The 22,778-nt window shown below is 37.5% G+C and overlaps 1 protein-coding gene across 2 annotated transcripts in view; it reads left to right on the top strand.

Moving 5' to 3' along the window:
• TMF1 (TATA element modulatory factor 1) overlaps window positions 1–14,168 on the top strand; it is a 36,559-nt gene extending 22,391 nt beyond the window's left edge. For both annotated transcript variants that reach the window (XM_003939466.3, XM_074404530.1), the window contains 7 exons: window positions 2,762–2,954; window positions 4,443–4,512; window positions 4,747–4,839; window positions 7,531–7,632; window positions 7,922–8,074; window positions 9,780–9,905; window positions 10,610–14,168. In XM_003939466.3, coding sequence (XP_003939515.1) covers window positions 2,762–2,954; window positions 4,443–4,512; window positions 4,747–4,839; window positions 7,531–7,632; window positions 7,922–8,074; window positions 9,780–9,905; window positions 10,610–10,753 — 881 coding nt within the window. In that variant the 3' untranslated portion in view covers window positions 10,754–14,168. The remainder of the gene's footprint in view (window positions 1–2,761; window positions 2,955–4,442; window positions 4,513–4,746; window positions 4,840–7,530; window positions 7,633–7,921; window positions 8,075–9,779; window positions 9,906–10,609) is intronic.
• The last annotated feature ends 8,610 nt before the right edge of the window (window positions 14,169–22,778 follow it).

Below are 22,778 nucleotides of genomic sequence, written 5' to 3'. Positions count from 1 at the left end.
AGTAATTTGAGAAATCATGGTGTAGTGATAAAATCAGACCTGAATGAGTAAGGAGACATGGACTCAGGGTGTTTTGTTTTGAATCATCCAACAAAACAGTCTGGAACAAGTCACTTATATTGTTCCAACTCTCTCTGTGCTATTTCTTGTGAATTAGGAGGGGTGAACTAGATTAGTGACTTTCTTTTTTTTTTTTTTTTTTTTTTGGTCACGAAAAGAATACAATACCTAGGAAGATTAGTGATTGTCAAATAGTATTCAGTGGACTCTTGGATACCTTTGTGGCTGCTGTCACAGTGAGAGGGAAGCTTGATAAATAATAGGCAGGGCTTCTCAGGCTGCTGTAATGAAAACAGAGCCTCTTTGTCTATCTTATTTTATTGGAGTTCCATGTAAGATTTGGTCTAGAAAAAGATTTATCTGCTTAAAAAATTTTACTGAACTAGATAAACCTTAATGTATATTTAAATTTATAGGTATAAATGTTAGGTCTGTCACTGATGACAACTTTTTTGAGACCAATGTGAAATGAAATATGAGACATCTGAAAATGATACCTTTTGAAATAAATATTTGCAGTAAATGAATGCTAAAAACTGGTACTTTTGTGGTTTTTAGACTGAAGTCTCCATACCCTCAGGGATGTGTGGTATCATGCTAGCATACAGGCAAAGCCACAGGACCAACATACCGAGGAATTAAAAAGACTAGATACTCTGTGGAGCGGAGTGTAAAATGTAAAATAGAGATATTATTAGCTCTACTTTGGTGGAGAAAAAATATGAGAATTCTTACCTAGGTTAAATCTCAGAATCTTACCCATTGCTCTTTTTTCAATTGAAATTTTTAATGATATACTGTAGATTCACATGCAGTTATAAGAAATAATACAGCGCCGGGCACGGTGGCTCAAGCCTGTAATCCCAGCACTTTGGGAGGCCGAGGCGGGTGGATCACGAGGTCGAGAGATCGAGACCATCCTGGTCAACATGGTGAAACCCCGTCTCTACTAAAAGTGCAAAAAATTAGCTGGGCATGGTGGCACGTGCCTGTAATCCCAGCTACTCAGGAGGCTGAGGCAGGAGAATTGCCTGAGCCCAGGAGGCGGAGGTTGCGGTGAGCCGAGATCACGCCATTTCACTCCAGCCTGGGTAACAAGGGCAAAACTCCGTCTCAAAAAAAAAAAAAAAAAAAAAAAGAAATAATACAGAAAGGTCCTTTGCACACATTGCTTAATATCTCCAAGTATTAAAATTTTACAATATTAATGTATAATATCACAATCATAGTGTTGGCATGGATACCATCTACTTTTATTCAGATTTCCAAAGTTTTATTGGTACTCATTTGTGTGTCTGTGTGTGTGTGTGTGTGTGTGTGTGTGTGCGCGTGCGTGCATATGTATTAAGTACTATACAATTTTACCACATGTCCATTATCATAGTCAAGAATATTGAACAGTTCCAACACTATGAGTCCTTCCTGTTGCCTTTTTCTTCTTTTTTTCTTAGCTGTTACCCTTTTGGAAATACACCTACCACTTCTGAACCCTCCCTCCCCTGTCTCAAATCTCTGGCAGTCACTAATCTGTCCTCCATTTCTAAAATTCTATCATTTCAAAAATGTTACATAAATAAAAATATACAGTGTATGACATTTTGGGATTGGCTTTTTTCACTCGCATAATGCCCAGGAAGAGGTTCACACGGTAGTTGTTTGTATCAGCACTTCAGTGTTTTTACTGTAGAGTGTTATTCCATGGTATGTATGTACCACAGTTTGTTTAGCCATTCAGTGGACAAAGGATGTCCAGGCTGATTCCAGTTTCTGGCTATTACAGGTAAAGGTACTATGAATATTCACATACAGGTTTTAGTGTGGACCTAAGTTTTCATTTCTCTGGATAAATGCCCAAGTTATGTTTAGTGTTTTTAAGAAAATGCCAAACTATTTCCAAAGTGGCAGTATAAGAGTAATCTAGTTTATTCACATCCTTTCCAGCATTTTGTGTTGTCCCTGTTTTTTCTTTTAGTTACTCAGACAGGCATGTAATCATACCTCATTATGATTTTAATTTATATTTCCCTAATGGCTAATGATATTGAACATTATTTTATGTCCTATTTTCCATTTGTACATCCTCTATGGTGAAATGTCTATGTCTTTTATCTATTTTCTCACTAGATTGTTATATATTCCTGATACTAGTCCTTGATATATGGTTTGCATTTATTTGCTCTCACTCTATAGCTTGCCTTTTCATCCTCTTCATGTGGATTTAAAAATTCAAAATTTTGAAGAAGTTTGTCAGTTTTTCTTTCTATGACTCTTGTTTTTGGTGTCAAATCCAAGTACTCTTTGCCTTGCTCTAGATCCTGAAGACTTCTCTATTTTTTCTTAAAAGTTTTATAGTTTTATGTTTTACATTTAAGTCTATGATCCATTTTGAGTTAATTTTCTTGTATGATATGATGCATAGGGTTTTTTTTGTTTTGTCTTGTTTTTTGTGTATAGATGTCCAATTGCTCCAGGACCATTTGTTGATCCACTACTCTTTTAATGCATGACTCTATTTTCAAATTAAAATACTTTTGGAAAAGAATGAAAAAGCAGGTTAAGTTAAGATTGGTTCATTTGTCCCAGTAGGTAGTCCTGCCTTAGGCAATAAATGCATCATTAAATGTTTGAAGTCAGAATTGACTTGGGATTTTGGTCTCTGGGCTATATGTGTATGTGATTTTTCTCTCTGTCCTGTAATCAGGTGAATCCCAGACCTTGCTGGCAGCAGCAGTTGAGAGAGAACGTGCAGCTACAGAAGAACTCCTTGCTAACAAAATTCAGATGTCTTCTATGGAGTCACAGAATTCTCTCTTAAGACAAGAAAACAGTAGATATCAAGCCCAGCTAGAATCAGAGAAAAATAGGCTACGAAAACTGGAGGATGAGAACAATAGGTAAGCATGGTTTTTGGGTGATATTTTTGGTAGTTCCATGACATCATAAAGCACTTTTTAAAAGTATGTTGTTGGGCCAGGCGCCGTGGCTTACGTCTGTAATCCTAGCACTTTGGGAGGCCAAGGCAGGCAGATCACTTGAGGTCAGGAGGTCAAGACCAGCCTGGCCAACATGGTGAAACCTAGTCTCTCCTAAAAATACAAAAATTAGCTGGGCGTGGTGGCGTGCACCTGTAATCCCAGCAACTCGGAAGCTGAGGCACAAGAATCACTTGAACCTGGGAGGTGAAAGTTGCAGTGAGCTGAGATTGTGCCACTACACTCCAGCCTGGGTGACAGAGTGAGACTCCATCACAAATAAACAAAGTGTGTTGCTGGCTTTTAGCTTCATAGTACCAAGAACTAAAAGTAAACACTGTTAGTGTTTAAAGTTAGAATGATTAGTAATAGGATATTATGCCCAGGTACGGAGGCTCACGCCTATAATCCCAACACTTTGGAAGTCCGAGGCGGGTGGATCACCTGAGGTTCAGGAGTTAAAAGACCAGCCTGGTCAACATGATGAAACCCTGTCTCTACTAAAAATACAAAAATTAGCCGGGCATTGTGGTGGACACCTGTAATCCCAGCTACTCAGGAAGCTGAGGCAGGAGAATTGCTTGAACCTGGGAGGTTCAGTGAGCAGAGATGGTACCATGGCACCCCCACTGTGCAACAGAGCAAGACTCTGTCTCCAAAAAAAAAGTAATAGGATATTATAACAGGATAGTACTGGGATTCATTGACTGTTATATAGGTTGTTGAGATTGTGTGGCATGTTTTGTATATATTTGGATTTTTCTAGGGAAAGGATTTATACCTTCAATCAGATTTTTAAAAGGGGGCTGTAACACCACAAAATAGTTTTCAGACTACTCTTTGGAGTTTTATATTACAAGGGTTTTAGTAGCATAATTTAAGCCTTTTCTAAATAAATGTCTGAGTTCTTAGAAACCACGGGGTGTAAAATCCAACTATCTGAGAACATATTAATAGACAATGGTTAGTATTTTTTACTCTCTGTGTTCTTCCTTGGAAATTTTACTTTTTAAGAAAGTAGTCAAGTAAAAATGATTTCTAAAGTAAAATATCTGAACTTTTATAAACATTTTCATAGAACTCCCTAAGAAGCTTTGTGGAATCTGAGCGTATTATGAGATGATGATACTCAAAGTTATTTTTATAAAGTCTCTTTTTAAATGAAATCTTAACTCCGGGCACCAATAAATAAAATGCACAAAAGTGGAGATTTTTCACATGTGGTTTTGTTTTTGAGTGAAACTCAAATGGGATCTGGAAAACACTGTTGAAAAATCACTGATGCTAATCTGGTAATAAAAATGACTTCTCAATAGGTAGCTGGAGTTAAAGTACTGAGTTTTTAATAGTGTATACTGTCATCTTTTTCATTTTCTGTTTTTTGTTTTTTAATTCCCTTTGGTTTAATAGGTACCAGGTTGAATTAGAAAACCTAAAAGATGAATATGTAAGGATACTTGAAGAAACAAGGAAAGAAAAGGTATTTCCCTTCGTGATCACTCACCTCTTAGGGTTTACATTAGAGTGGTGAGGGATGGCAGCAAACTAATGAGATAACAAGATGAAATGTGTGATGCCACTGCTTTTGGAACTTGGTCTTTAGTAGTGAAACAAATATGAGTTTCTACTTCATGCTTCTAACGTTGGGATTGACTTATTATCATGACACGAATCAGTATCACAGAAATTGTCTAACTTTCTCTCTCTCCATTAGACACTGTTGAATAGTCAGTTAGAAATGGAAAGAATGAAAGTTGAACAAGAAAAGAAGAAAGCCATTTTTACTCAAGAAGCAATAAAAGAAAAGGTATTGAATTTCATTTTTGTTTGTTTTTGGTGTAACCATTTAGTAGATGCTGTGATTAATCTTTTTTTTTTTTTTTTTTTTTTGAGATAGAGATTTGCTGTTGTCACCCAGGCTGGAGTGCAGTGGCTGACTGCAATCTCCACCTCCCAGGTCCAAGCAATTCTCCTGCCTCAGGTTCCCGAGTAGCTGGGGTTATAGGCACATGCTACCATGCCCAGCTAATTTTTGTATTTTTAGTAGATACAGGGTTTCACCACATTGGCCACTCTGGTCTCAAATTCCTGACCTCAGGACATCACCTGCCTCGGCCTCCCAAAGTGCTGTATTACAGGCGTGAGTCACCATACCCAGCCATGTTTTTAAATTTTAGCTATGCTATATAATAAGCTTATCCAACCTGTGGCCCTGGTTGGCATGTGGCCCAGGATGACTTAAAATGAAGCCCAACAAAAATTCCTAAACACTTAAATCATCATGAGATTTTTTTTCATGTTTTTTTTTTTTTTTTTTTTTTTTTTTTTAGCTCATCAGCTATTGTTAGTGTATTTTATGTGTGGCCCAAGACAATTCTTGTTCTTCAAATGTGGCCCAGGGAATGAAAAGATTGGACATTCCTGCTTTATAGGTATCATTTTTTCAATGTCTGAAATCAACATAGTGATGAATTCTATTATTATAATCAGTGTCCTACTCGGAGTGGACCCAAAGTAATTTGAGTTTATACAAAGAGATCTATGATTTCCAGGACTTGAAATTACCCCTTTTTAAATGAATTTACTCATCTCTTACTGAAACCAGTCCACTTCATTTGGCCTATAGGCAGTTAAGGAGTAAATCTGGCTTGCTTGCTTCCTGGTTAATGACGGTAATTTTTCTAAAGTGAATTTTCTGAGACTGAGCTTGGTGGCTCACACCTGTAATCCCAGCACTTTGAGAGGCTGAGGTGGGTGGATCTCTTGAGCTCAGGAGTTGAGACAAGCCTGGCCAACATGGCAAATCCCCATCTCTACTAAAAATAAAAAAATTAGCTGGGCATGGTGGCATGAGCCTGTAATCCCAGCTACTTGGGAGGCAGAGGTGAGAGAATTACTTATACCTGAGAGCCAGAGGCTGCGGTGAGCCAAGATTGCATCACTGCACTGCAGCCTGGGCAACAGAGCGAGAGTTTTTCTCAAAAAGAAGAAAAATAAAGATACAATGAGTTTTCTGTTTTGAAAGAATTATAGTGTACTTGGAGTTAACATAATATATTCAAACTACTTATATGTAAATTTAAATTACCTATTGAACTTATTTGGAATTAAAAAATACATTAAAAATAAAATGGATAAGCCAGAAATTTTATAGTTTTTAACACTCATCTGTAATTTTATGTTACAGAAATAGGTTTAACTGATAGTATATTGTATAATATGAAGCTTAACAGAAACATTCTAATTCTATTATAAAAACCCAACAAAGTACATTATTGTAATAAATGGGTCCTGTGATGATCTAATCAAGTCTATCTACAGTTTTAATTAATACATATTGTACTTTTTTCTTTTTTCTTTTTTTTTTTGAGACAGAGTTTCACTCTTGTTGCCCAGGCTGGAGTGCAATGGTGCGGTCTTGGCTCACTCCAACCTCCACCTCCCAGGTTCCACTGATTCTCCTGCCTCATCCTTCCGAGTAGCTGGGATTACATGCATGTGCCACCATGTCTGGCTAATTTTGTGTTTTTCGTAGAGACAGAGTTTCTCATGTTGGTCAGGATGGTCTTGAAGTTCCTACCTCTGATGATCTGCCTGCCTCAGCCTCCCAAAGTGCTGGAATTTACAGGCATGAGCCACCATGCCCAGCGAAATATTTTACTTTTTTTTTTTTAGATGGAGTCTTGCTCTGTCGTCCAGGCTGGAGTGCAGTGGTGTGATCTCGGCTCACTGCAACCTCTGCCTCTTGAATTCCAGGTATTCTCCTGCCTCAGCCTCCTGAGTAGCTGGAAATACAGGCATGCACCACCACACCCAGATAACTTTTTTATTATTTTTTAGTAGAGACAGGGTTTCACCATATTGGCTGGGCTGATCTCGAACTCCTGACCTTGTGATTTGCCTTCCTCAGCCTCCCAAAGTGCTGCGATTACAGGCATGAGCCACTGCATTCCGCCCAATATTGTATTTTTAGTAAGACTTCAGAAGTCAGGCCGGGTGCGGTGGCTCACGCCTGTAATCCCAGCACTTTGGGAGGCTGAGGCGGGTGGATCACAAGGTCAAGAGATCGAGACCATTCTGGTCAACATGGTGAAACCCCGTCTCTACTAAAAATACAAAAATTAGCTGGGCATGGTGGCGCATGCCTGTAGTCCCAGCTACTTGGGAGGCTGAGGCAGGAGAATTGTTTGAATCCAGGAGGCGGAGGTTGCGGTGAGCCGAGATCGCACCATTGCACTCCAGCCTGGGTAACAAGAGCGAAACTCTGTCTCAAAAAAAAAAAAAAAAAGACGTCAGAAGTCATTTCATGGGAAAATTAGAATGAATCTTTAAAAAAGTTTTTTTCTTTATTTGATTGTATTGAATTCCTTTGTAGTTTGCTTTTTGTAAAGATTGAATCTTTGTTCTCATTAACCCTAGAAAATGTTCTGTCTTCCTCTGCTTATCTCTTTGCTCTTTAATCTGAACAAAAAAATTTTTTTTTTTTTTACTCCCTAAGGAACGCAAGCCATTTTCTGTTTCTAGCACTCCCACCATGTCACGCTCAAGTTCAATAAGTGGTGTTGATATGGCAGGACTACAGACATCTTTTCTGTCTCAGGTGATGTTTTATTTTTATATGTGCTTAGTTCTTAGAATAATAATAAAGGAAATATGCAAATGTCAAGATTGTCTGTCACCATGACCTTGCCATTTTATAGACAAGTCATCTGAATACTTGTGGAGGAGTACTAATTATAGTGAAAGGAAATACATGGATGATTTTCTGCCTTTGAGAAAGTCATAAACATTTAAAGCAAAAATTGATAGAACCATTTTTGTTCAAGCCTGGTAATGTAACACAAGCTATGATAACCAAATGACTGTATGTGCTTTCTTAATTAACATAGGATGAGTCTCATGATCATTCATTTGGACCAATGTCTATATCAGCAAATGGAAGCAACCTTTATGATGCTATAAGGATGGGAGCAGGATCTAGCATTATTGAAAACCTACAGTCTCAGCTAAAGCTAAGGGAAGGGGAAATTACCCATTTACAGGTATTGGAAAAATTAAATTTGCTATGGAAGTAAATGCAGTTTTGGGGCCTGATAAATAGCACCTTTCATTTCCATCTGAGTTCTGAGCAAATTGAGAAACAAGATGACATAAGTGGCATGTGAAGCCCAAAATGTATCACATGTATCAATGATAAAGGCTAAAAAGAGAAATTAGCTAAGGAAAACAGCCAAGTGAACCTGACTGATTGCTAGAATTAGGCAGATTTGGCTGATTTGTCACAGGAAATGCTGGGCTGGGGCAGGCATCCCATGTGTTACAACCTGCCTACATAAGACATAAGCATCTAGGAGTAGAGAATGCCTCCTCCTTTCAAGCAGCTCTTTCCCAACAGGATAAAGGGAAGTTGCTGAGCCGAGAATGCCTGTTCTATTCAGATTTACCTCCTAGATAAGTTATTCCAACTCCCTGGGGAATGAAGGAATAAAGGGTGTGAGAGATGTTAGAACGGTAACACCTGTACATGGGAGGAAACAACGGGAGTTATTGAGGGAGCATCCTCCCATCTTAACCTTTTTGGCTTTTAAAAAACTATGGGGCCGGGTGCGGTGGCTCAAGCCTGTAATCCCAGCACTTTGGGAGGCCGAGATGGGTGGATCACGAGGTCAAGAGATTGAGACCATCCTGGTCAACATGGTGAAACCACGTCTCTACTAAAAATACAAAAAATTAGCTGGGCATGGCGGCACGTGCCTGTAATCCCAGCTACTCAGGAGGCTGAGGCAGGAGAATTGCCTGAACCCAGGAGGCAGAGGTTGCAGTGAGCTGAGATCGCGCCATTGCACTCCAGCCTGGGTAACAAGAGCGAAACTCCGTCTAAAAAAAACAAAAAAAAAACTTTGAACAGTCAGAAATGTTAAAATGTTTTACAGGTTGAGCATCCCAAATCTGAAATCCTCAGTGCTCCAAAATCCAAAACTTTTGAGTGCTGACATGATGCCCAAAGGAAATGCTGAATTGAGCATTTTGGATTTACAGGTTTGGGATGCTCAACCAGTAAGTATGTAATGCAAATATTCCAAAATCTGAAAAAAAAAAAAAAAAAAAAAAAAATGAAATTTGAAACATTCCTGGTCCAATGCATTTTGAATAAGGATACCTCTTTTCAGTGTTAAACACAGTACACTCAGAAGTAGGTAAAAATTCTACTCCCATTATGTGCTTTTAGTTATATGAAAATATTACTCTATTAACTCGAATTGACAAAAAGTAGATCAGAATAATCTTAATCTCAGATGTTTGTATAGCCAGTATGCTATACAGGAACCTAATTAATTTCTTTGTTAGTGATGAAAGCCTCTATCAATACAACCTACACGGGGGGGTGGTTTGCTAAAGTATGTTTTTATTTCTTTAGGTTATTTTAGTAATTTAGACTAACTGAAATATATGTCATTTCCTTAGATTAGAAAAAATATATCGTTGCATGTTTTCAAACAAATAATTGGATTTTCTTCTTTATCTCTGTTGCATAGAAAACCTTATAAATGGTATACCTCTTAGGGAAGTTGGGACCAGTTTTCTGCCACAGTTTCCTTTACTTAAAGAGCTAGTTCAAGGTTATATGTTGACATGTCTATTTAAAAACACACACACACACACACACACACTAAATATTTTTATATTAGCGGGAGTATTAAACAAGATAGATTTTGACTTAACCTATTTTGTGGTAATGCTTCTCAGCTAGAAATTGGCAATCTAGAAAAAACTCGATCAATAATGGCTGAAGAACTAGTTAAATTAACAAATCAAACTGATGAACTTGAAGAGAAGGTGAAGGAGATACCCAAACTTAGAACTCAGCTAAGAGTAAGTATTCTTCACTTAAGGATGAGTTTAAGATATTTTAGTTCATTTACATTTAATCTCATGTTTTTAGTTTATATAAAATGCATATATGTATGTGTTAGTGATTTCTTTGAAAATTAAAGAATATTAATATTTGAGCAAAGAACTTTAAAAATTAATCTTTTATGTTGCTTATGTCATTACATATTCAAAATAATTTTCACAATCATGTTTAGTTCCAGTATAGGAAAAGAACTAGATTTCATTTGGCTAAGCTTCATTTATAACATTGAACTTTTGATGTTACATGTATCATCACAATTATCATATCTGGATGTTAGAAGACACTGTTAAGCCATAAATGAGAATATATTTTCTTTTGATCTTTCCTCTGGGCTAAATGCCAGGTAATACTTATACCACCATGGAACAAAGAAACTAAATTTTTATTAAGTGTGCTTACATTAATGGGAGAGAAGCCATATATGGGGAGAATTATAGATTTAGCAGAGCGAGAGGTAAAATAGATAGCTATCTAGCTTGGTATTTTTCTTTTTTTTTTTTTGCTATTTATTTCAACATAGACTGGACTGTGAGTTTCATTTTTAAAAGAGATGAGTATATGCTTTTATTTAAATTGTAGTATTTTCACTGTTCTATGGCAATATAAATATTAAAGATGTTCTGTGTAGTTATATTAAAAATTGTAAACATACATTTTGCAGGATTTGGACCAAAGGTACAACACTATTCTGCAGATGTATGGAGAAAAAGCAGAAGAGGCAGAAGAACTTCGATTAGATCTTGAAGATGTAAAAAATATGTATAAAACTCAAATAGATGAACTTTTAAGACAAAGGCTCAGTTAACTTGTGAAAATTTAATTCCTGTCAAACTGAATGTAAGCATTTAACATCTAAACATTTAATGTGGACTTCCAATAAATTCTTTTATAGAATTAGAAAATGAGATTTACTGTAGAGTGTAAAAATTTTTTTAAAAATTGTTTTACACGATGTAGTAATATTTACAGTTAAATTATTTTGTGCAATATTTGAACTTTATTTTTGAAACTATTCTTTAAAGATTTATTTTTTAAAGCATTCATTTTTTTTTCTTGAACAGCACAGAGATTTATTGCTTTATCCTTATTTCAGTATGGCTAGCGAAGAAGAATGGTGTTCATATATGTATTGCAGATATACAACTAGTTGTTTCTATACTTTGTGTTTATATATATATAAAGAACATTTAAAGAATAATATTAACATACAAAACTTTGAAATTTTTCACATTTAAGTTTTCAACGTATCTTAATTATTACTCATGAAAATGTACATTAAGTGTTTAAGTAAAAAGTTACTAAATCTATGGTTATTAAATTTTAAACTAACTTTTTTCCCTTTAAAAGTAAGTCACACTGACACTGTCTGAAATTTAAAGAGTGAGCGATTTAAACTTAAAATAATTTTGGTCTGAAAATTTATTTCACCCAGCTTTCACAATTAAGTCTGTATAAAATGTGGTACCTTTTGGTACTTATCCAGAGAAAACTGTACATATTCAATGTTATCTAGATGTAATTGGATAGTAGAGAAAATTTATTTATAATGATTTTGTGATGGCATCAGTAACATTTAAATGACTTTGAAGAGGCATTATTTTACTACCCTATAAAAATAATCAAAAATAATAAAGTTCTTAACATAATTTACTCTTTAAAAATTACCTGTTCATATTTTGTAAACCCATATTTTTAGCACATTTAAAAATGAATGTTTGATATAACCTAATATTCATAACAAAATAGAAAAATTATAGGAGTTAACTTGAATTTGGCATTTTATAATTCTGTGTGATTTATCATTTTGGTTTTTTCTTGAAACTTTAAACACAAGGAAAGCATGGAATAGCTTTTAAAAATAGCTATGCCTTCTTCCAAATGTTATTTTATTCAAAAAGTTAACCAGGCTGTGTTTTCAATCTGTGAAATATTTTGATGCATTTTATTACTGAAAGTCATCCAACTGCCTTTACTTGCACATTAAAACTCTCATTTACAGCTGGGTGCCATGGCTCAAGCCTGTAATCCCAGCACTTTGGGAGGCCGAAGCGGGCAGCTCACCTAAGGTCAGGAGTTCAAGACCAGCATGACCAACAGTTTGGTGAAACCCCGTCTCTACTAAAAATACAATAATTAGCCTGGCATGGTGGTACGTGCCTGTAATCCCAGCTACTTGGGAGGCTGAGGCAGGAGAATTGCTTGAACCTGGGAGGCAGAGGTTGCATTGAGCCAAGATTCCACCACTGTACTCCAGCCTGGGTGACAGAGCAAGACTCCATCTCAAAACAAACTAACAAAAAACAAAACGGAAAACTCTTATTTAATTTGTAGTTCAATTTTAAACACTAGTACTTCGGAGCATAGCTACAAGTAAGCCATCTCGAAGAATTTGGAGAGTTTTTCAGGGCAATTCAAATGACCTCATTTTTGTTCTTTTTTGTATTCCAGACAGTGTTTCTGTCATTGGATCTCTGATTTGTAGCATTCATAAATATTCTTGCGTGTGAGGCAAATTCGTACAATTAATTTTCTTCATTTTAGTGGTAAAAAGCAGTCGAATAGCTTTTTGTCAGCTTGACTTTTTTTTTTTTTTGGTAATATTCAAGGGCAGAATGACAGGACAGATAAGCAATAAGAAATGTATAGGATTAGAAAATACAGTAGTTCCCGCTTATCCATGGGACATATGTTGCAAGGCCCCCAGTAAAAGTCTGAAACCATGGATAGCATAGAACCCTCTATATATTGTTTTGTCATATATATATATATATATATATATATATATATATATATACCCCTATGATAAGGTTTTATTTATGAATTAGGCACAGCAAGAGATAATAACTGAAAGTAGAACAATACACTAATAAAAGTTATGCAAATGTGATCTGTCTCTTTCTCTCCAAATATCTTACTGTACTGTACTCACCTATAATCAGAGTGTGGTTGACCATGCATAACTGAAACTATAGAAAGCAAAATCCTGGATAAGGGAGACTGCTGTATGCGAAATGTAAGTTACAAAATTCTGTGAAGCATTTAAAACTGGACGTTTTGGAATTATGAAATAGTCCTTTTGAAATATCCATTAGTAGAAAAAACTGCAGTTGCAGAGAAAAGATTACAATAAAACTCTTTCCTAAACCAATTTTATAATATTAAACATTCTTTTTTCTGAATCCTTATGAACATAAATAAGATCAATTCACTGAAAAATTTAAAGTGTTTTTGAATTTATTTAAAAATGACAAACAGCTATTTAAGTTTCTGGCTATATATTACCATATATTACTCTTTTCTACAAATAAATAGCTCAGACACTGATCATATTTTGATTGTTAGGCACTCAGATCTCAATACTTCTGTAAGTTAAAAGTCAACTTAAACAGTTTCTTGAAAAACTCCAGTAGGTGGCAGAATACCTATTGAATATTCGTTGCTATACTTTGCTGTTTGTCATTAAAACATCTCTACCCATACGCTAGCAAAATAATAATATTTTAATGGATAGGAAAATGATTTGCAATTAGATGTTTCCATTCTTGAAAGAAAAAGGCTACTGCAAATAATAACATTTTCAAGAATATAAAAAATTAGTAAATGAAGCGAAGTCTGTTTGGTGATTTATAGGCAATTAAGCACAGACTATAGGTGTCCTTCCAATTCTTGGGAGGCTAAATTGAGTCTACCATTTCTTACATTTCTTTTACTTCTTTTTTGAGAATTGCCAGTTGTACAGTGTAGCATGTGGAATGTACCAAATATATCTATATTGTGACTTAAGATATTCTAAAGCAGATTAACTTCTGACCTAGGAAAATGAAGTTTGCAGTGAAATAAGTGGAAAGAATGTTAAGGAAAATTTTTTTCTCCATCTCTTCAGTTGGAATTTATTGAGAGTTTTATTTCATTGTTTATTAAAAGTATATGATTTATAGTATTTAGAAAATAGAAAAAAGAAAATAATTGTAAACATTTTAATACTGTATGTTTAGTACGCATACATTTATGTTCTAGTGTATCATAATTTTTCATTTTCATTAAAAAAGTGAATCCAGTTTTCCCTATTCAAGGTCCATTTTAAACTATAAAATCTTTAATCACATATTTTGTAAAGGGCTAAAAGTATGATTTAAACTACAGATTGATATAATATTTTAATTCTAAATGAAAGATAATGTAAGCATGGATCTGATTGAATAAAGATTTTAAAATAGTAATAGTGTATTTCATTTTTAACAATTTATAGTGGTCAATAGCAATGAATGAGGAATGAATATTTATGAAAATATAACTTGTTTATATTTGAGATTAATTAAGAAAATGAAGATAAGCCTTAATTTTCTATAAGTTATTAGCATTAATATTATTAGTTTTAACTGTAGTTTTTCTTTCTTCTTTTTTTTTGACAGTCTAACTCTGTTGTCCAGGCTGGAGTGCAGTGGCACAATCTCAGCTCAGCAACCTCTGCCTCCCAGGTTTAAGTGATCCTCCTGCCTCAGCCTCCCAAGTAGCTGGGATTACAGGTGCACGCTGGCATGACCAGCTAATGTTTGTTTTTTAGTAGAGACAGGTTTCACCGTGTTGGCCAGGCTGGTCTTGAACTCCTGACCTCAAGTGACCTGCCCACCTTGGCCTCCCAACGTGCTCGGATTATAGGCATGAGCCACCGTGCCTGGCCTGAAGTGTAGTTTCTCTAATGAAGATGTATATTTGGAAAACACTGTTCTAAGAATTTACTTATGACTAGGTGATCCCTACCCATATTTTAGCAAAATAGTATTTATATTTTAATGGATAGGAAAATGATTTGCAATTAGATGTTTACACTCTTGAAAGAAAAAAAGCTACTGTAAGCTGGGTGTGGTGGCTCATGCCTGTGATCCTAGCACTTTGGGAGGCTGAGGCGGGCGGATCTAAGAGATTGAGACCATCTTAGCAAATGTAGTGAAACCCCATCTCTACTAAAATACAAATATTAGTTAGGTGTGGTGGCGTGCACGTAGTCCCAGCTACTTGGGAGACTGAGGCAGGAGAATTGCTTGAACCTGGGAGGCGGAGGTTGCAGTGAGCTCAGATGGAGCCACTGCACTCCAGCCTGGTGCCTGGGTGCCTGGTGACAAAGCGAGACTGTCTCAAAATAAATAAATAAATAATTTTTTTTTTTTAAAGCTACTGTAAAGAATTATTGGTGTCAGTTTTTAATCTTAAACAATATCAAGACATTCTTCTAAAAGTCTTTTTACGTTTGTGTATTCAAGTAATAACAGTTAAAGTAAATTATCCTTTATTTCTGAGTTCATATTGCTTTGATTAAGCTCTTAACTTTGGTCCTTTCAGGTACCTTTAATCCAGGCGTCCCCAAACTTTTTACACAGGGGGCCAGTTCACTGTCCCTCAGACCATTGGAGGGCCGCCACATACTGTGCTCCTCTCACTGACCACCAATGAAAGAGGTGCCCCTTCCTGAAGTGCGGCAGGGGGCCGGATAAATGGCCTCAGGGGGCCGCATGCGGCCTGGGGTCCGGTCTGCAGGTTGGGGACGCCTGCTTTAATCTGTTGCCTTTATACATATGCATTGTACCTTTTAGCAAATTAAGATCTTTTTACAAGATAGACTGGAAATTAAATGGCTTTCTTATTAATACTTAAACCCTTTTCTCAAAACAAAACAAAAAAAAAATCAGAATGCTTCAGTAATTCACAAATATGGTAAAGAGAATTTACTTTTAGAACTGTCTGGAATTCTCCACACTGCCCTACTCCCAAGTAGGCTAAATTTAATAGAGTCGCAAATAATATTAATAAGAGAGTAATGGCAGGTTTTTCTGTTTGTTTATTATTAAACATTCTTGCATTTACAGGTATGGGCACAGTATGCTAGATGGAGGTCTTCCTTTCATTTTTATAAAATGCCATGCCAATTTATCTCTTTCAAAATCACAATCTTATTTTTAAAAATTACATACTGTTCAAAAATCTGTGATCAGGTGGGAAATAGGAAGCATAGTCTTTTTCTTTTTTTTCTTTTTGGAAACATATTTTTATTTTGTTCCAAGCACTGTGTAAGGAATTCACTTATGTAGGATGATAATCCCATAATCACTGTTCTGAAATCCACAAAGCTCTAAAAAGTCATCTATATTTTAATACATTTGTTGTTAAATCCACGTTGGTGATAAAGTCTGCACTGCACTGACATAGGGTTATGTATAACTTGGTGTGAATACTCATACATTTTGCTGCAGAAATATTGTTTGAGATTATGGGGTACTGACCCAAGGCTCAATAAGGGTATTAACTTGAACAATGGGCATATGTATTCTATTTTTTTCCTTTTTTTTTTTTTTTTTTTTTTTTTTTGAGACCGAGTCTTGCTTTGTCACCCAACAGGAGTGCAATGGCGCGATCTCAGCTCACTGCAGCTTCTGCCTAACAGGTTCAAGGGATTTTCCTGCCTCAGCCTCCTAAATAGCTGAGAATACAGGCTCGCACCACAACACCTGGCTAATTTTTTGTATTTTTAGGACAGACGGGGATTTCACCATCTTGGTCAGGCTGGTCTCGAACTCCTGACCTCATAATGTACCAGCTTCGACCTCTCAAAGTGCTGGGATTACTGGCATGAGCCACCGCGCCAGGCCTTAAACTTTTTAAAAAGTTAAGGAACACACAGGGGCCCAAGGATTTTGGAAAAGAAAGTGTATACTCACACTTGATCATCAAGTCAACCTTTTAAAGTGGATGTCATTATCACCCCCATTTTTAAAAATAAAGGTTAAATGCTGGTTGTGGTGGTTCATGCCCGTAATCCCAGCACTTTGGGAGGCTGAGGCAGGTGGATCACGAGGTCAGGAGTTCGAGACCAGCCTGGCCAATATGGTGAAACCCCATCTGTACTAGAAATACAAACATTAGCTGGGCATGGTGGTGCGCCTGTAGTCCCAGCTGCTCGGGAGGCTAAGGCAGGAGAATTGCTTGAACTCAGAAGGCGGAGGTTGCAGTGAGCCGAAATCTCACCACTTCACTCCAGCCTGGACGACAGAGCTAGAATCCGTCTCAAAATAATATAATAAAAATAAACATTAAGTAACTTGCTTAAGGTCATACGGCAAAGTAAGTGACAAAGCTGGAATTCTTATTTGTGCAGTTTGGCTCCAGAGTCCATGTTTTGAATCATTAACTATGTGGTGCTACTTTTCTTACTGCTTTTCTGTAAAATCATAAGCATATAGATTAGTTGTAGCAAAAATGTATTCATTGAAAACTTCAGACGGGGCATGGTGGCTCACGCCTGTAATTCCAGTACTTTGGGAGGCCAAGGCCGGCGGATCATGAGGTCACGAGATCGAGACCATCCTGGCCATGGTGAAACCCTGTCTCTACTAAAATACAAAAAATTAGCTGGATGTGGTGGTGCGCGCCTGTAGTCCCAGCTACTCAGGAGGCTGAGGCAGGGGAATCGCTTGAATCTGGGAGATGGAGGTTGCAGTGAGCCAAAATCATGCCACTGCACTCCAGCCTGGCAAAAAGAGCAAGACTCCGTCTAAAAACAAAACACCAGCACCTTTTAATTATGGTCTAGCAGTTGGATATATCAGAGAACCAGTATACTGTATTCTGCTGATACTGTTAGCAGTCTATAAGCTATCCAAAATGTCAAAATGTGAGCAGCAAAGTTGTAACATATTTAGCAAACTTGTAATGCAATGTAAAAGTTCTGACTATACAGAATTTCAAGAATACACAAAAGTAGAATGAACAGTATTGAGAATTCCCATATACTCCCGAGCCATCAACAGTGATTGTTATGGCCCTCTTGTTCATTTATACCTCACTTGTGCTGCTTTTTCAACCCTTCACTGATTATTTTGAAGCAAATTTCAGACATATGATGTGAACATATTTGCATATGTAACTCTAAAATTTAAGGACTTAGAAAATCACCATGTCACTATCACACCTAAAAAATTAACCTAATTCCTGATATTGAATATCCAGTCTATATCAGTATTTTCTCAATTTCTTTTGTTTTTTAAAGTTAATATTTGAATCAGGAACGAAATCGGCTGGGTACAGTGGCTCACGCCTGTAATCCTAGCACTTTGGGAGGCCGAGGCAGGCAGATCACCTGAGGTCAGGAGTTCAAGACCAGCCTGGCTAACATGGTGAAATCCCGTCTCTATTAAAAATAAAAATAAATTAGCTGGGTGTGGTGGCACGCGCCTGCTAGTCCCAGCTACTCAGGAGGCTGAGGCGGGAGAATCGCTTGAACCTGGGAAGTGGTTGCAGTGAGCTGAGATTACGCCACTGCACTACAGTCTGGGTGGCAGAGTGAGACTCCGTCTCAAAACAAAACAAGGAATGAAATCAGGTTTACTCATTGTAGTTTGTTGGATTTGCCTCAATTTTTAAAGCTCTGCATTCTTCCATCTCTGTCTCTCTTTCTTAATTCTCGGAATTTCTATGAGGTTTCTTATTTGTAGAAAAAACAGTGTCATTTGTCCTATAGAGTTTCCCTCCATCTACATGTTGATTTAGTGTGTTCTGCCTCCTGTGTTTAGATCTAAAGGCAATAATTTTTCAACAAATATACTAATATACTTCATTAGGTGGAAGTGTATTCTTCCAGCAGGAGACAGATAATGTCTGAAGGTTTCTTTTTTTTCTTTTCTTTTTTTTTTTTTTTTTTTTTGAGACAGAGTTTCGCTCTTGTTACCCAGGCTGGAGTGCAATGGCGCAATCTCGGCTCACTGCAACCTCCGCCTCCTGGGCTCAGGCAATTCTTCTGTCTCAGCCTCCTGAGTAGCTGGGATTACAGGCATGCGCCACCATGCCCAGCTAATTTTTTGTATTTTTAGTAGAGATGGGGTTTCACCTTGTTGATCAGGATGGTCTTGATCTCTTGACCTCGTGATCCACCCGCCTCGACCTCCCGAAGTGCTAGGATTACAGGCTTGAGCCACCACGCCCAGCCTGAAGGTTTCTTAATAGTGATATCAAAATCATTGATGAACACTTCTTGAATCTATTAATTCATAGAGCTTGTGGAGTGATATTATTTGTCATTTCTTTTTCCTTTAGTAGCTGGAATGTTTCTGTAAAAAATTTACTTTAGTAATTTCATTACTTGTATCGTATTTCATATAGGAAAGACAGTGTGCCTGATTCCCTTTGTTTACCAGTTTTCAGAATAAGTTAGTTTCCTTCTGTTATTAAAAATGAACAGTGATACATTTTTGGTTTGCATGTTCGGTTGATTGGTTGTATCTGATATAATTATTTAAATATATCTGTGCTTCATCCCATTACAGTTATCTATATTGATGTTTTCAATTATCCTATCTTTGGCCAGTAGGAAGGTTTTCAAGGTGGTTCCTGAGTCCTTTTGATATGACCCTAATAGCCTTTTGATTGCTTCGCTACGTCCTGATGTAAGATGTTGCAGGCTACTGGTTCAGACCCAAGATCATCCATTATTCTATGGAGTCAGTGTTTCTTTTAATGGGAAATGGTTTGTAGAGATCACAGTTTGAGCACAAAGGGGTGCTTCTTCCTACTGGGTAGCTTGTCTTTAGGCCTTTTCAATGGAGCATGTAGGAGAGACTTGTTTTAAAGATTAACCATATTATTAATCATACTGAGGCCTCCAACTGAAAATCAGAGCTACAGTACGTCTATATAGTTTGATCAAGCTTTCATCTCTATCTCATGTCAGAAATTTCAGCTTCAAAGTTACCGTCATACTTACTTCAACTTGGGGTATCCCACAATACCAACAGTGGCACCAACAATTTTGTTATGGAATGCAGTCTACAGAGTTTTCTATAATTATTTTAGTGCTGAGAATACATCCCACTAAGCATATAAAAATTAAGTTTTAAAGTCACTTGGGAGAGCTCCTCTGGGTGATATGCCAAATTGGAAAACATTTAGGTTCATTTAGTTTCATTTTACTAGTAAAGACTGCTTTTAAAAAATTTATGCTTTATAATGTCACATATTTACATGACTCCAAAATCATGTCTTTAGGCTGGGCACAGTGGCTCACACCTGTAATCCCAGCAGTTTGGGAGGCTGAGGTGGGTGGATCACTTGAGGTCAGGAGTTTGAGACTAGCCTGACCAACATGGTGAAACTCCATCTCTACTAAAAATACAAATATTAGCCAGGTGTGGTGGTGCATGCCTGTAATCACAGTTACTCGGGAGGTTGAGGCAGGAGAATTGCTTGAACCCAGGAGGCTGAGGTTGCAGTGATCTGAGACTGTACCATTGTACTCCAGCCTGGGCAATAGTAGGACTCTCTCTCTCCCTCTCTCTCTCTCTCTCTCTCTCTCTCTCTCTCTCTCTCACACACACACACACACACACACACACAAATAGTCATGTCTTCTTTGTTCCTTACACCCCTTCTCTTCCCTCCTGCCCCATAGAGTCATTTTAAATGTTATTCTTTTTGTAAAATAACAATTAGTAAATATATGTGTGTATACATGTATAATACATATTCCTCTTAGAAAAATGGTATTTTACATATTACATATCATTTTCCCACTCAGTAAATATCCTGTGATGTATAGAGATATTTCTCAATTCCTTTTTATGCCTGCATAGTTTTACAATGTATGGATAAACCATAGTTTATTCAACCAGCCTTCTATTGGTAGACATTGGAGCTTTATGTCAACTTGAAGAAAATAATGTTGATATTTTGGAGAGAAATTCTATTTCATTTAGACTCAGTCTCATGTTCAAGTTTATCATATCTGTTCCCTCGAAGTCTGAATGACCATTCAATATGTAGCTGTTTAAAACAGCACCATGTAGCCAGGCGTGGTGGCTCACATCTGTAATCCCAGCACTTTGGGAGGTTGAGGCTGGAAGATCACTTGATGCCAGGAGTTGGAAACCAGTGCTAGCAACATAGCAAGAAGCTGTCTACAAAAAATAATAGTACCATGTGGATGTCATACTAATTTGAACCTTTTTGTATGTGACAAAAATAGGATGGTAGTAAGCAGGCTGAGGAAGCTTTTTTTTTTTTTTTTTTTTTTTTTTTTATAGACAGGGTCTCACTGTGGCCCAGGCTCTACAGTGCAGTGTCTCAATCATGGCTTACTGCAGCCTTGACCTCCCTGGGCTCAGGCGATCCTCCTGAGTAGCTGGGACTACTGGCATGGGCCACAGTGCCTGGCTGGAGGAAGCATTTTAAAAAATTACTGTCCCTACCGTCCTTATTAGTGTGGGATGGGTGAAGTATGCAAAGTAATAATAGAGCAGCAATTCTGTTAGAGGAAAGGGATCCCCATCCAGACCCCAAGAGAAAGTTCTTGGATCTCCAGCAAGAAAGAATTCATGGCAAGTCTGCAGTGCAAAGTGAAAGCAAGTTTATTAAGAAAATAAAGGAATAAAAGAATGGCTACTCCATAGACAAAGCAGCCCCAAGGGCTGCTGGCTGCCCATTTTTAGGATTCTTTCTTGATGACAGGCTAAACAAGGGATGGATTATTTATGCCTTCCCTTTTTAGACCATATAGAGTAACTTTCTGACGTTGCCATGGCATTCATAAACTGCCATGGTGCTGATGGTAGTGTAATAATAAGGACTTCCAGAGGTCACTTTCATGGCCACCTTGGTTTTGGTGGCTTTTGGCTGGCTGCTTTACTGCAACCTGTTTTATCAGCAAGGTCTTTATGACCTGTATCTTGTGCCAATCTCCTATCTCATCCCATGACTTAGAATGCCTTAACCGTCTGGGAATGCAGCCCAGTAGGTTTCAGCCTCATTTTACCCAGCTCCTATTTAAGATGGAGTTGCTCTGGTTCACATGCCTCTGACAATTCCCTTAGAGGCAAATTCTTTTTTATATATTAAAAAAATACCGTAAAGTACTTTAGAACAATGTTTGGCACAGGTCAAATACCGTATATGTTTTTGCTGTTATTATTTGACAAAAATTTCAGATAATATTCCTAATCTAGCAGGTCACTAATGGAACCTGTAACAATTCTTAAACAACATTACTTTAAAAAAATTACTTAAAAAGCAAGTAAGCCTTTGGAAACAAACTTGTTTCCTTATGATCATATTACTTCTGGTGACTTGATGCATTTGAGCATGTTTGTTCTGAAGGCATCACCTTCATATAATCAGTTCAACTTTAGTCACTATTTAATGAGCAACTCTACAGTGCTCTAGATGGAATACTAGGACTGAGGATGCTTAGAGGAAAAGACAATGAGGGATGGGAGTTCAAATAATTATAAAGCAGTAAAAATTAAAATATTCTAAATTAACAAAACCACAAAAACTGAGTAGGATTTGAACTTCAGTTTACATATGTGTAAACTATACCGCTTTTAAAATGTGTGTAGACTCCAAAGTATCCTCACCACCACAAAGTGTATTCAGTGAGCTATGTTCAGTTCCCAAATTTGGAAGTTAGGGCGGCAACTTCTGCCTGAAAGACAACAGTACAAATCCGCCTCAGTGCAACGCAGAAGAGACGAATAGGGTCAGGTTTTCTATCTACCCTGTCCTAACGTCCTCTGAGCGCTTTAACCTCTCGCTCCAGGAGGCGCGGGCTGCTGCGCTGGACCTCGGTGTCCGGCTTCGGCCGGCACCGCGGATCTTTCCTGCCCTGGTGGGGGAGCTGGCGGACTCGCGCGAACCTTCGCGGGAGAGCGCCAGCAAGAGCAGAAGGTTCCCCCACTCTGAGCCCCTCCCTGCCGCGCTTGCCGGGTGGAGGCCACTCCCCGCGCCCTGGCCCTCCGGGGTGTCGCCCCGGTTCTGCCTCTGCGGGGCCCGAGCCCGCCCCCGGCGCCGGC

This window comes from Saimiri boliviensis, chromosome 8 (assembly GCF_048565385.1).
Source record: "Saimiri boliviensis isolate mSaiBol1 chromosome 8, mSaiBol1.pri, whole genome shotgun sequence".
Classification (NCBI taxonomy): Eukaryota; Metazoa; Chordata; class Mammalia; order Primates; family Cebidae; genus Saimiri; species Saimiri boliviensis.
Note: the sequence above shows the minus strand (reverse complement) of the source record. Positions and strands in the feature narration are given on the sequence as shown.